The sequence below is a fragment of the Bidens hawaiensis genome, unplaced genomic scaffold (assembly GCF_021521415.1).
Source record: "Bidens hawaiensis isolate Kalapana, Puna unplaced genomic scaffold, B.hawaiensis_p1.1 tig00016565_1, whole genome shotgun sequence".
Taxonomy (NCBI): Eukaryota; Viridiplantae; Streptophyta; class Magnoliopsida; order Asterales; family Asteraceae; genus Bidens; species Bidens hawaiensis.
In genome coordinates this window covers 169,458-185,006 of record NW_027492520.1, presented here as the reverse complement: position 1 = coordinate 185,006, position 15,549 = coordinate 169,458, and the positions used below count along the sequence as shown (strand labels likewise).

The 15,549-nt window shown below is 34.0% G+C and overlaps 1 protein-coding gene and 1 pseudogene across 1 annotated transcript; both read left to right on the top strand.

The window, feature by feature from the left end:
* Positions 1-1,417: 1,417 nt before the first annotated feature.
* LOC143551776 (casein kinase 1-like protein HD16) lies at positions 1,418-9,553 on the top strand. The gene is made up of 16 exons (XM_077042135.1): positions 1,418-1,549; positions 3,842-4,283; positions 4,356-4,481; positions 4,585-4,658; positions 4,752-4,821; positions 4,910-4,965; positions 5,047-5,118; positions 5,227-5,321; positions 5,402-5,598; positions 5,695-5,913; positions 6,338-6,468; positions 7,239-7,413; positions 7,500-7,590; positions 8,580-8,737; positions 8,844-9,032; positions 9,120-9,553. Exons 2-16 carry the CDS (start codon positions 3,900-3,902, stop codon positions 9,177-9,179), a joined length of 2,097 nt encoding a protein of 698 aa, XP_076898250.1. The 5' UTR covers positions 1,418-1,549; positions 3,842-3,899; the 3' UTR covers positions 9,180-9,553.
* Positions 9,554-11,186: 1,633 nt separating this feature from the next.
* LOC143551758 (peroxiredoxin-2E, chloroplastic-like) lies at positions 11,187-11,811 on the top strand (annotated as a pseudogene).
* Positions 11,812-15,549: the final 3,738 nt, after the last annotated feature.

Sequence of the window (15,549 nt, the reverse complement as noted above, 5' to 3'; positions counted from 1 at the left end):
CGTCTCGTGAGTAGATTTTACAGCTCGAGCTCGGCTCGGGCTCAGGTCGTTTACTATATATTAATTAAATTTTATATTATATTTATATATTTTTTTCAATTATAATTTTGTGTATAAAATAATATATGTTATTCAGTTATTTTTATAACAAAATAATATATACGAACTAATAATTATTAAATATATATATTAAAAAATATATAAATAACAGGCTCCTTTAGCCTCACGATCCTACTCGAGCTCAATAAGTAAAACTCGGGCTCGTTTATTAAATGAGCTTACTTTTAGGCTCAGTTAAGCTCAGCTTAACTCAATAAAGTTTTTTCACAAGCCAATCTCGAACAGCGGTTCATGTACACCCCTACCTTTTCCTATATTACTTTCTTTTACAAAAATTTCCCCTTAAGATCAAACACTTACTCCATTTAAATAAAAAAATAACATGCATTACAATTAACCTCTTAACGTTAATAATAAAATAATCTATAACATATATATATATATATATATATATATATATATATAAACGAAGATATAAAAATCATACGTGTCGCGATGTGGTCGCTCTCCCTTTCTTTGGAGTCATCAGATTTCAAATGGAAGCTTCTCATGCATTTGACCAAATTCACGGGTATGGATCTTACCAAACCCAGATATTCCTTAAACGTGTTATAACATCTCATTAAATTAAAAATTATTATTACCAAATTATAGATGCGAAAATCTTATAAAATAGGATATACTAAAAATTATTATATGATTTTTTTTTAAAAATATTACTTATAAATAAGAAACAATTTTATAGTAAAAAAAATAAGTCTTAGATCTTTACCAAACCCAGAAAACTTTTAAACCGGGTTATAACATTTTAGTTATTTGTGAAACATTTTAATCATCAAACTCTAAGTATATTATAAATTTCGTTACAAATAAATAAAATTAAACCCAAAAATTATATATAAATATTAAAAACAAGTGATGTAAAACAGCCCCGTGTAAAAACTAGTACTAAATATTAAAGGCCTTTGGACAAAGGACAAAGGACAAAGAGACACCAATGCGCAAGACCGCAATACCAATACAATTACAATCCTTTTATTATGAGAGAGAAATAATAAACTCAAAACACATACACATACACATACACATACACATACACATACACATACACATACACATACACATACACATACACATACACATACACATACACATACACATACACATACACATACACATACACATACACATACACATACACATACACATACACATACACATACACATATATCATCTCACAGGTCATAACCAAACCTACGTTCTTCATTTCATTTCAAATTATTATTATCATTCATTCAAATCAAATCAAATCAAATCAAATCAAATCTCATCTCATCTCATCTCATATATATATTTTTCATCTCTACCAGACAATCTTAATATTATTAAATTATTATTATTATTATTATCTTCAACAGATAAGGTGCAGGTTAATCACCGATCGATCAATCAATCGATTCATCAAGCATTTGCTTCCGATCATCTTAAGGTATATATATATATAGTAATAATAATCGATCTATGCTTTCATTAATTCAATTATTGATTAATCAATTATTAATTAATTCAATATGTTGATATGTTATGAAATATGAATACCTAGGGTTTCCGATGATCGGATTAGCTAGCATCAATTCATCAAGCTGTTTGATTCTGTTACAGATGTTATAAATTGATTTTATTTTGAATCAGTGGTTTACTTTTGGATCTGTGTGTTATAACTGTTATTATATATTATATGCTGGTGGATTATGAAATTTTTGGTCCCGAAGGAATAAGATTTATGTGACATATGCGGCTTCCGCATTAAGCAACTTTGAGATTATGCTATATTTGCTTGCTGCATTGCTTTTAAATAATAATAATATATACTTTTGTTGTTTGAAGTTTTCTATTATTAGTTAGTTTTATTTTATTTGTTACTCCCTCCATCCCATTATAAGTGTCATAATTTGATTTTTCAAGTCTTTCTTGTTTAACTTTGACTGGTAATATTTTTGTTTGTGTTATATAACACTTGATGTAAAATATATGAATGGGTTGGGTTTTATATGTATTTTACATTGATATAATTTTCATCAAGTATTATATGACACGAACAAAAATATTTACGGTCAATGTTGCAAAAGAAAGACTTGAAAAATCTAACTATGACACTTATAATGGGACGGAGGGAGTATTTTACATTTTACGTCTGTTTGTTAAGCTTTGTAGATAATTGAAGGATATAAACGGGGTCGATATGAGTTTGATATAAGCTACAGATGTTTTCTGATTCAAAATCGATACTGATGTTAGGGATTCTTTCGGGAGATTTTGGTCCCGAAAGAATAAATTTTGAAGGAAAATGTGGAATCTTTGTAAATATCTGGCTAGTGGTTTTGCTGGAAATGGTATAATTATGTCACATGCCAGCCTCATTCTGGCAATTGAGATTATACTATTTTTACTAGCTACATTTCTTTTAATATACACTTTTGTTGTTTTTAAAGTTTTCTATTATTAGTTAGTTTCAGTTTATTTGTTATTTTAAATCTGTTTGGTTACTTTTGTAGGTAAATTGAGGCTTTAAATGGGCTCGATATGAGTTTGATATTAGCGACATATGTTTTCTGATTCAAAATCGGTACTGATGTTAGGGATTCATCTGTGTTTTTATGTGAATTTATTTGATTTTGAGTCGGTGGTTTACTTTTGGATTAGGAGATTTTGGTCCCGAAAGGATAAATTTTGATAGAAAATGTAGAATCTTTATAAATATCTGCTAGTGCTTTTGTTGAAACTGGTACAATTATGACACATGCCAGCCTTATTCTGGCAATTGAGATTATTCTTTTTTTTACTAGCTACATTGCTTTTAGTATTCACTTTTGTTTTTTAAAGTTTTCTATTATTAGTAGGCATTATTTCATCTTTTCTTTTACATTCGTTCGTTTAATTTTGTAGATAGTAGAAGGCTATAAACGGCTCGATATGAGTTTAATATAAGTTACGGATGTTTTGTGATTCAAAGTCGATACTGATGTTAGGGATTCGTTTGAATTTGTTTGAAATAATTTGATTTTGAATCGGTGGTTTACTTTTGGATTTATGTGTTATATGCTGTTGGATTAGGATATTTTGGTCTCAAAAGAATAAATTTTGAAGGGAAATGTAGAATCTTTATAAATATCTGCAAGTGCTTTTGCTGAAAATGGTATAATTATGACACATGGCGGCCTGAGTCTGGCAATTGAGATAACACTATTTTCACTAGTTAGATTGCTTTTAGTATTCACTTTTGTTGTTTAAAGTTTTCTATTATTAGTAGGTTTTAATTCATTTTTTCTTTTACATTTGTTTGTTTAATTTTGTAGATAGTTGAAGGCTATAAATGGGCTCGATATGAGTTTTATATAAGCTTGATTCAAAATTGTTACTGATGTTAGGGATTCATTGAGTTTTATGTGAATTGAGTGGATTTTGAATCAGTGTTTTACTTTTGGATCTTTGTGTTTTATGCTGCTGGAATAGGAGATTTTGGTCCCAAAAGAATAAAATTTGAAGGAAAATGTAGAATCTTTATAAATATCTGCTAGTGCTTTTGCTGAAAGTGGTACAATTATGACACATGCTGCTTCCTGATTAAGCAACTTTGCCAGTCTCATTCTGGCAATTGAGATGATACTATTTTCACTAGCTACATTGCTTTTGTTGTTTCAAAACTGTTTTATAAAGCATTCTATTATTAGTAACTTTCTTTTCTTTTCTTCTTTTAAATTTTTTTGTTTTAACTTTGTAGATAATTTGAGGCTATAAACGGGACCGATACACATTTGATATAAGTTGCATGGGTGACGATGCCACAACTGAGAAGTGGAGCAAGGAGATCAAAACGGCTCGGTGATCTCCAGCCTGCGACTCAACCGATTGAACCAACCGAAAACATAACTGCACCAACCCGAGGCAGAAGGAAGACAGGTGGCGGTAGGGGAAGAGGTGGTGCTGCAGGTAGGGCGACAGCTGGCGGTAGAGGCAGAGGTGTTAGATTGATTGATTTGGACCAGGAACCACCGTGTGAACCAGTTCCCGACCCTGTGGCAGTTGGAGTTGGAGTTGGTGGTGAACCTGGTTTTAACAGAACAGACGCGGTTGCAGATAATAATATTGTCATGGCAGGTGGAAGTGGTGATAAGTTAGTTGGAGTTGAAGAAGAAGGAAATACACCTGCTGTGCCTGAAAGGGTAAATAAATCTTTACATTAAAAACTGATTCTTTTGATTTGAAGGCATATTAATATGATAATCAATTTGCAGGTGCAAGTAGGTAATTCTCCTGTTTATAAGACTGATAGAAAGCTCGGGAAGGGTGGTTTTGGGCAGGTTTATGTTGGTAGGAGGGTAAGTGGTGGAACCGAAAGGACCGGGCCTGATGCAGTTGAGGTATGCTAAAAGTTAAAATAGTAATATAAGTTTTATAATTCATAATAATTATTTGTTCATATGATCAAAAGTTTAATTCTTTTGAGGAATTTTGTTTTAATAGGTAGCGTTAAAGTTTGAGCATCGTAATAGTAAGGGTTGCAACTATGGTCCTCCATACGAGTGGCAAGTTTACAGGTATTTAATAATTTATTTATTTTAATATATTTGGAGGAATAAAGTAATCTCGTATATGAACTTATGATATAATTATAATTTCCGTTACAAAAGCTCGTTGAATGGATGTTATGGGATTCCTGGGGTTCACTACAAGGGACGACAAGGCGACTTTTACATTATGGTGAGTTTTGAGTTTTGACTTTGACTTTATGTACCATGAACCGTTCATTTTGTAGTTGATTAATTTGTTGATATAATTTTTTTGCAAGGTTATGGATATTCTTGGACCGAGTCTATGGGATGTTTGGAATTCGTTAGGCCAATCGTAAGATGATTGCTTATTTATCTTTATTTACTTTTCAAACACATAATTTTTCACTAATGTTTATTTTAATCTTACTTACAGCATGTCACCAAGTATAGTGGCTTGTATTGCTGTTGAGTCAATATCAATTCTTGAAAAGCTTCACTCGAAAGGGTAAGGCGGTTCTAAACACTATAGCAACAAATTTAAGGACACTTGTTAAATTGTTGTTGACCATTTCATTGATTGATTATTTTTTTATACATATTTTTTTATGTTAAGATTTGTACATGGAGATGTGAAGCCGGAAAATTTCTTACTTGGTCAACCAGGATCTGTAGATGAAAAGAAACTATATCTTATAGATCTTGGTTTAGGTATGTTTTAATTTTTCTTTTATCATTTTAACTTTTAAAATGTGGTAGTGTCATTAACATGTTAATTCATAATGTTTTAGCATCAAAATGGAGAGAGTCAACATCTAGTCAGCATGTTGAATATGATCAACGGCCAGATATATTCAGAGGTACAATAAGATATGCAAGTGTACATGCACATTTGGGCAGAACAGGTAGTAGAAGGGATGACCTTGAGTCACTTGCATACACATTAATATTTCTAATTAAAGGAAGATTACCATGGCAAGGTTATCAGGTCAGTTTTGTCTTTTCACTTTATTATCTTTGTGTCTGTTTTTGTTTTACTTTTCACTTTTATTTTGACTTGTTTATTTGTAATTTCATTTTACAGGGAGATAACAAGAGTTTTCTTGTTTGTAAAAAGAAAATGGCAACGTCACCCGAGTTGATGTGTTGCTTTTGTCCTGCTCCGTTTAAACATTTTCTTGAAGCGGTTACAAATCTGAAATTTGATGAAGAGCCTAATTATGCAAAGCTTATTTCTTTATTTGAGAGTCTTATTGAACCGGTTACATCATTAAGACCAATCAGAATTGACGGGGCACTTAAGGTTTTTGCATTTTACTATCTAATATTATGTGTGTGTGTATTTTTGGAACTTCGAAAATTCCTAAAAACAATCATTTTATTTATTTAATTTTACTTAAGAGGGTAGTTTTGTCATGTATTATACTATTATAGGCATTTGTGATTACATATATGTAATCACAAGTTTACATATATGTAATAACCAAATTACATATATGCGTGCTAACCATTTTACACACATGTAATCATAAAGTGACATATAATATGTGACAAAACAACCCTCAAGTAATATTTATATATATAAAATAAATAAATATAATGATTAGCCAGTAAGAGTTCTAATAGTTCTTAGATTATTTAGAAGTTCTGAAATGGTTCTGATCCTATATATATGTGTACCAAGTGTTAGCTATACACCTCTTGTTAATGTAGATTTGTCTTTTTAGGTTGGACAGAAACGAGGTAGATTGCTTATTAATTTGGAAGAAGATGAACAACCGAAAAAGAAAGTACGTTTAGGTAGTCCTGCTACACAATGGATTTCTGTTTATAACGCGCGTCGTCCGATGAAGCAAAGGTGAGTTATGTGATTATACTTGAATGATTTATTAACATCTGCAAAAAAATAAAATAAATATAGAATTCTTTAAATGGATTTTAAGATAGTTAAACTTATTCATTGCAGTTTGCTGATTAATATCTTATACTTTTTTTCCTTATATTTCCCCTATTATATTTAATAAAGACAAAATAAGGTTAACCTTAATTAGGCCTGTAAACGGACATGAAAACATGTCTCGTTTGTTCATTTATGTTCGTGAATGTTCGTTTATGTTTGTTTGTTTACTTAATTCATTAATATTTCTAGACTCATTACAATTTATTATAGTGTTATGAAATTAAAACATCACTATTGACAATTTATAGTTTAGTTTTGTTATTTTTTTAGGTTCAGCATATCCATGTCCGCTCACCATGTTAAGTTATGTTAGTCTGTTTGTGCTCGAATACGTTCCCGTTCATTTATGCTATTAACGAATAGACATAAGAACACGAAAGCTCATTTTCTTCACGAATGCGAACAAGAAACTGCGTTCATTTAATTGTTCGTGTTAGATAATTTGTTCAATTAAAGTTAAACGAACGAGCATGGACATGCCCCATTCGTTTTCATTTCGTTCGTTTACAGGCAAAATCTTATTAGTAAGAGACCTTACTTTTAAACAGAACCCTAGTAACTAATAATCTAATATGATATATATTATTCCTCGCTAAAGATAAGAGGTATCAATATTCTTGTTCATCAATTAAAGGAGACTATCTTGTTATAACGTTATCTTGTTGCAGATATCACTACAATGTTGCAGACGCGAGGCTTCGTCAGCATGTAGAAAAAGGTTATGAAGACAGTTTGTACATAAGCTGTGTGGCATCAGCCTCAAATCTTTGGGCATTAATTATGGATGCTGGAACTGGATTTAGTTACCAAGTTTATGAAGTTTCACCAGTTTTTCTTCACAAGGTTATTCAAAGCGCGTTGAATCTCCTAGCTATTCAAATTTGTTATAAATTTCCATTTAATTCTTAACAGTAAGTTATATATTGTAGGAATGGATTATGGAACAATGGGAGAAGAACTTTTACATCAGTTCAATAGCTGGTGCCGCTAATGGAAGCTCATTGGTTGTTATGTCAAAAGGTTAGATTTGCTTTTATTAATGTCAAATTCAAAACAGGTAAAATTAATAAAGAGTTAGTTACATAAATGGTTCTTGTAATCTTGTGGTTTGGCAAAAATAACAGGTTCGGTATCTGTGGTTTTCTATTTGTAACATGTTTGGCTCTAACTTCTCTTTAAACTATGCTAAGTTTTGAATAATGACAGTTTTACCCTTTTAGCTAATCACATATTTAGCTAAAAGGTTAAAACTGTCAATATTTTGAAGTTTAAAAGAATATTTGACAGAAGTGTCAGGACTCAAAACATGTTACAAACTGAAAACCACAGATACCAAACCTGTTAATTTGTCAAACAAAAAAGTCACAAGGACCATTTATGTAATTAAATCACTTTTATAACTAGGGGTATGCGTGGTGCGGTTCGGTGCATCTTTTGGCTAAAACCAAACTGAAAACCAAAACTTCGGTTTTTAGAGTTTTTGAAACCGTTCGGATTCGGTTTTTCGGTTTTGGTTCGGTTTCAGTTTTTTTCGGTTTTTGCCATTTGAGCTTGAAAATTTTAGGCCGAAAAAAAGTTGGCAAAAACTAATTAATTTAGGTATAAATAATTTTGTTAATTGTAAAATAATATACTATTATACATTTCATAAAAAATATTGGAGTTACGTAAATATATTAAATTTTTATAAATTACTTAATATAAAATATAAAAAAAACAAAAATTTAGGAATTCGGTTCGGTTTTTTTACATGCGAAACCAAAACCCAACCGTTAGTGCGGTTTTTACAAAAACATAAAACCAAATTGTCGGTTTTTGTCTCGGTTCGGTTTTTTAGGTTTGGATTTGGTTTTTTCGGTTTCTTGCACACCCTAATTATAACTTATAAGACTTAAAACTGACAGTCAAACCGTTTAAAAGTCTCCGAAGTGTAAATTAAGTGTTTTAAAATCTTTTAGTGGTTGCTATTCTACCTTTTTTTATTATTTAATATTTCGTGTATTTTTCAGGAACACCGTATACTCAACAATCATATAAAGTGAGTGAATCATTTCCGTATAAATGGATCAGTAAAAAATGGAAAGAAGGATTTCATGTCACTTCAATGACCACAGCTGGCAATCGTTGGGGTGTCGTGATGTCACGAAACGCAGGGTTTTCTGAACAGGTATTAATTAATATTATTGTTACGCGTTTCTTTCAATTCTATAAAATTTATATCAACACTGGGAAGTATACACTGTTAATATTTTGGTAATATTCAATATCTATAGGTTGTAGAACTTGATTTTCTTTACCCAAGTGAAGGAATACACCGTAGATGGGAAAACGGGTTCAGGATAACATCTATGGCCGCCACACCTGATCAAGCCGCCTTTATTTTAAGCATCCCGAGGCGTAAAATAATGGACGAGACGCAAGAAACTTTGAGAACATCCGCTTTCCCGAGTACCCATGTGAAGGTAAACAACTAAACACTAAAAACCATGTTTTTTAAACTTTTATTTTGATATTCATTTTCAAGATTTAAACTATTAATTATTTTGCAGGAAAAATGGTCTAAAAACTTGTATATTGCATCCATGTGTTACGGTCGGACCGTGTGTTAACAGATGCCGGTAACAGAAGCGACGGTTTTCTGAAAACCCTACTGGATTTGAATCCAGTGATGGTTTTAGAAACGGGGTTCCGTATGAGCGGAAAGTTTTGGTGTTATGTTAAGGTGGGCCAGGTGGCCATGCTAATATGCTATGTTACTGTAAAATTATCATAACCGAGTTGATAAAGATAAAGAAAGAAGCCAAAAAAAGAAAAAAAGGAAAAAAAAAAGATAAAACAAGAAAGAAAAATGTGTGTCAAATATGAGTTTTATTAAGTTAGGGTGCAAGTGAATGAGAACCATTTGGTTTGTGATCAGGTCTTGTTCATAACTACTGTGTACCCTTTTGAGATTTTATTAATTTACAAAATGAAATTTTTATGTATTTTTTCGGTTTTGATTATTGGTTGTTTTGTTTAGTTAGGATATTAGGGTATGGGCAAAAGATTTGGTCTCGGTTTTCTCGGTTTGGTATTACCCACCGAGCCAGAAACTTAGCTTGTATTCGACTTGCATTCGGTTTGAACTTTGAACTATGTTGCGGCTCATTGAGTTGGCTCGTTTAGCCCAAAATATGAAATAATAAGTTGATCCAAAGTGAACCCAAAACCGAACGTCTCACATTGCAATTTTACAATTTATGAGCTTCATTAAGCACCTAGTTTCATACAATGTAGTATATATGTATTAGTATAAACCAAAAAGCTTTAACGATAATCACAATATTAAAAACTTTACACGATTGCACGAAGTCTCACCTTAATCAGCTAGAGATTTGGATTCGTGTATCAAAGTCTCGATTAATCGTATCGTTGTAGCTACTAGTGGGTATTATACCCCTCCCCCAACCACGTTTTTTTGATAATAATCCTATATCCAAACACTCATTACAAATGCTACCCATTGCAGTGTTGTAAAAATCGCTAGTCGATAGTCAGGTGGTGGGGTGAGGGCTAACGGATAATCGATTAAAAGAGATTAATTATATCAGACTTTAATGTATATTTTTTAGTTTTATATATACATGCACACATTTTTATATGTAATTTTCACTTTTATACATACACAAATATATTTTGCTGGAATCTCGCCAGAAACCGCTGATTTTGGTCGGAATCTCGCTGGAAACCGCTGATTTTTGCTGGAATCTCGCCGAAAACCACCAATTTTGGCCGGATATGACCGTTGACCGATTAATCAGCCGACCAGCACAAAAATAGTTAGTGAAGTGAAACGATTAATCGGTACCTAGTCAAGATTTTGACAACACAGTGTCCCATCCCCCCACCCTAGGGCTGTTCACGAGCCGAACCGAACCGAGCGAAGGCTTGCTCGTTGCTTGGCTCGTTTACAACCGAACCGAACGGCTGAAATTCGAACCAAGCGAAAACCGAAACGAGCCAAAAAATCGAATCGAGCATTTTTCGAGCATTATTTATTTCTTTTTCACTTTAAAATTTTCAGTAATAAACAAGTTTAAAGGTTGTAAATTATATATTTTAAAAATAAATTAGTAGTTTTTAGACAAACGTATAAAAGATTGCAAGTTTGTATTAAAAGTAAGTTTGAAGCAAGATAAATTGATCATGTAAACACACTTCTAGTATTTAAAAACTTGAAATGAACAAATAAAATTATAAAATTGTCGAAATAGAAAAAATTTAAAGGAGTTAAAAAAATTGTAAGCTTATATTCATGTGTTTTGTTAATGTATTTATATATTTGTTCATATATAATTATATATAAAATAAATTAAAAATATTCGAGACGAACTGAACTGAGCAGACAATTTCTCGTTGCCTGTCTCGTTTGCAAACCTAACCGAGCAGAGCGGCTCGTTTACAATCGAGCAAAAAAACAAACGAGCATTTTCTGAGAAATTTTCAAACGAGTTCGAACGACGAGCGTTTTGAACAGCCCTACCCCACACACCGAACTACTCCCTTTCATTCCCTTTCATGTTATTATAAGTTTCCCTTTCACTCATTCATAGTTACCTCCGTCCAAATCACCGATCTCTAAAACCCTACCACCGCCGCCTTAAAATGGCACTCGCCGCAACCGCCTCACTCGCCTTCTGTTCACGACTCATTTCTTCCACCACCACCATCACCAAAAACCCCTCTCTCACCTTCAAAAATTGTCACCACCATTTCCGTACCACCCGCAGCCACAAAATCAATTACTCCACCTCCCCAAAAATTGTCGCCACCATTTCCGTCGGGGACAAACTCCCCGACGCCACTCTATCCTACTTCGAACCCGGCCCGGATGGCGAACTCCAAACCACCACCATTTCCACCCTCACCAATTCCAAAAAAGTAATCCTATTCGCCGTCCCGGGCGCTTTTACGCCCACGTGTTCCCAAAAACACCTCCCCGGGTTCATCGAAAAATCCGAGGAGCTAAAATCAAAAGGCGTGCACGATCGCCTGTGTCTCGGTCAACGACGCCTTCGTGATGAAGGCGTGGAAGAAAGATTTGAAAATTGGAGATGAGGTGTTGTTGTTAAGCGATGGGAATGGGGATTTCACTAGGGCGAGTTGGATTTGAGCGATAAGCCCGTTGGGTTAGGGGTTCGGTCTAGGAGGTATACGATGCTTGTGGAAGATGGGGTTGTGAAAGTGTTAAAACAAATCTAACAAAGACACAAAAGTCTATATTACTTGTCCCGGGCCCAAAACATTCGGAGGATTCTCGGAGCCGGCTCTGAATATATCCCGATTAACAAATAGTCTGATGATGCTAAAATACCCGACGGAAACGTGTGAAAAAAACTAGGATGTGGTTATATCTTCTAGTGATATGGACGTTGCAGTATTCATTTAAGTCGATGGATTAAAGAGTCAAAAGTTTTCTATCACCATTATTCATTTTTGATGTCATTGTATATTTGTAAATGACACATCGCTATATTGTGTTATTTTTATAAATAAATCATTTATATATTATTTATCAAAAAAATGATTATATTTATTTGTATAAGAATAAAATTATTTCTTAGTTATTTTAACGGGGCAAAAGTTATTACTTAGGCTATGCGTAGTGGAGGGGCTACAATTAGGGGCGAATTGCGCCGTGTGGCGCCCAGTCAGCAAGGGGTAAGAATTTGTTTTTGGGGTGTAATGGTGTAGGGGCTACAACTTTTAATATATATATATATATATATATATACATATATATATATATATATATATGTATATATAACACACACACATCCATACATGCCGGCCCCACTACCACACATTTCGCCCCTTCTTCCAGGCGAGGAGAAGACCTCGCCCCCGCCCCTTTTCGCCCAAAAATCGCCCAGGGGTGCGGTGTTCGCGTCCCTTCGCGCCCAAAATCGTCCAAATTGTAGCACCACTACACATGGCCTTAGCGACACAAAAAGAAAACCATGAGTAACTATACTTATAAAGTTATAATTTAAATTCATGTCCGGTGTCACAAAAGGATTTTTCGATAATTTAAATATTTTTCTTTAAATACGTATACTTTTTGCATTTTTAGTGCGTCATTGACTAATCTTCGTATCGTTTGGATTTTATCGACGTTGTTTTAAATATTTTACATATTTTTTTGTATTATAAGCTATATGAGTATATTCAGGATGTTTACTAATTTATTTTTTGGATACATGTCAGTACCGTAAGGAAACTAATTGTTACCAACCAAATTCATGTCCCTTTGATCATAAGTTAAATGTGTGCCATATAACCTAGAGAATTCAAGAATTTAAAATTTTCGACGGCTAGAGAAAAAGATTGGTTCCAACGACTTTAAAATCTTCTAGCCGCTGTTAGAATAGTTTTGGAAGAATAACCATATAACCTGGTGAAAAATCGAATGTGTCAGGTGATAGACGTGTTCGGGATTGAAGATAGGAGTAGGGCTGTCACTTTTACCTGAAACCCAACCCGAGAAAACACGCACCCAAACCCAAACTAACCCGAGAAAAGACTAACCCGAACCCGAACCGAAGTAATTCGGGTTGATTCACAGGTTTATTTTATAAGTTTCGGGTCAACCCGAATAAACTATTAGTTTTAAAATTAAATATATTTTTATATATTATAGATCGATTGTTTATTGTTAATGTATGTTTTTAGTTTATTACTAATAGCAACAGTAATCGAACAACCAAATCACGCCCGATAGAAGACGATTATTATTCAAGTTAGTTTTTCTCTTCTTTTGGATTGTTTTATCAAGTTATGTTGGTTCATTATTTGATTATTTGCTTACGAGCAAAGAATAATATGTTGTTTAATTTTAGCATTGTAGTTTTTAAAATTTTTTTGCTTTGTTTTCTAAGATACTCAAACCCGATTAACCCAACCCGTAAAACCTGAACCCGAATTACCCGAACCCGAAAAACCCGTGAGAGATTCGGGTTGGTTTCGGGTCAAGATTTAAACTTTGAAACCCGAAAAATCCGACACGAAAAACGAACCCGACGAACACCCCTAGGAGGGTTAAGCTCACTACCGGGTAACAGGTTCTATCTTTTTAATTTCTTGATGAACATGCTATATCTATATGTTATTTACTTTTCCATCACTTGGCTTGAATAATTAATAGCATAGATATGTAGTCTAAGCCATAAGATAACTTAGAGCGTGTTCAAGTGGACAATTCATAGTCCTAAGCCATAATTAATAGCATAGATTTGTTAGTAGCATGAGATAACTTAGACCATCTCTATGGTGAGTGGCATTGATGCCTTTTCACAGCGCCACGTGGGCACTGGGGGCATCAAAGCGCCACCCAAAGATGCCCCTCTATGGTGAGGTAGCATCGAAGGCCCTTTAATATCATGTTATGCAAGATAATACAAGTGTACATTACATTTCTTAACCTATCCATTTGCTTAATACGAGCCGGATGTCTAACGATAGACCAACATTTCTTTAATACCCTGAATGCCCTTTCGGTGTCCTTTCTGGCCGACTCGTGTTTTTTCTTGTAATATTTTCGTTTATCAGTCGAGCACGTAAAGCTATGAACCAACGTGGCCCAATCCGGATAAATATCGTCGACTAAATAATATCCGTATTCATAGTTGACATCATTCATGGAAAATGAGGTGTCGGGTCCAACTCCGTTTATGAGACGGTAAAAAATAGGGGACACATTTATCACAGCTATATCGTTGTTTGCACCAGGCATCCCAAAAAACGCATGTCATATTCAAAGATCAAATGATGCAACAGCCTCAAGGATAATTGTTGGTCCATCATGATCACCCCGATGATATTGACCTGCCAAACAACTAACAAATGGGCAGGCTTCCCAATCCTAGTGTGTGCAATCAAGGCTACCAAGCATCCCAGGAAACCATGTCTTTGTTCATGCACCTCGTATATTTTTTGTATGTTAGTTTGAGTCGGCCTCCTCAAATATTTTTTATGATATAGTTGAGGAATACCTAATATCAAAAATTTTAAGATCAGTTTATAAAGTTTGCACTTATAATAACAAGATTTAGAAATAAATATTTAAAATGATAATAATACTCACATTCGCAGAACGTGTAGAAGGCTTCACGAGCCACTGTCTCCGACATATGTAAATACTCTTTCATGGCGTCCCTCGTGGTCCTGTACGCTAGTTGACGAATTGCTTCCATGCATTTTTGCAATGGAGAAAAACCCGGTATACCTCTCGCGTCCTCCTGTTGTTGAAAAAACGCATAATCGCGTTCTAAATCACCAACTATTCGTAAAAAAAGTTGGCAACTCATCCGAAAACGGCGCCGAAATCGTTCCCAATCAAAAGTCGCATCTGGCGAAAAATAATCTTTTATCAACCGTTCATGAGCACCTACACGATCCCGTTGAAGATGAGGTCGTCTAATTTGTGGTTGTGAGCTTTCGCAATGCTCGACTAAGACTCGGGCTACATCTCGAATAGAACTAAATATCACTTCATCCCCTGAATCCGAGTCTGAAATAACGTCATGATCGGGGTAGTAGTCGGGTGTCGAAGTTGATTCGGAAGACATATTTTTGGAGAAAATTATATAAGTTTTAAGAGTGTAGGATATGTTTTTGTAGAGATTGAGTGAATGATATATATATATATATATATAAAATATTTTTTGAATTTTTTTTTACTAAAACGGTAATATAACCGCTGTGGGCTGGGACCCACTTGTTTTCCTCTCTTCCGCGCCGGCCCTTTCAACGATCTTCACCAAGGGCGCCCACCACCAAGAGCGCCCCTTGGTGGTGTTCCGCGCCCAAAGGCGCCCGCCATTCCTCTATGTATCGACACTTATTGTAGTTGCATCATGCATGATCGAGTGTGGTACACATACTAAAACGTGCTCAAATACAAGTTGTGATTGTATGGTCGAGTGAAACACACGTTACATG

Excerpts from the sequence above, each read along its gene's own strand:
- LOC143551776 (XM_077042135.1), top strand. The coding sequence starts at position 3,900 with ATGCCACAACTGAGAAGTGGAGCAAGGAGATCAAAACGGCTCGGTGAT. Across the intron at positions 4,659-4,751 it reads TACGAGTGGCAAGTTTACAG|CTCGTTGAATGGATGTTATG; the intron begins GTATTTAATAAT and ends CCGTTACAAAAG. Across the intron at positions 7,414-7,499 it reads CACCAGTTTTTCTTCACAAG|GAATGGATTATGGAACAATG; the intron begins GTTATTCAAAGC and ends TATATATTGTAG.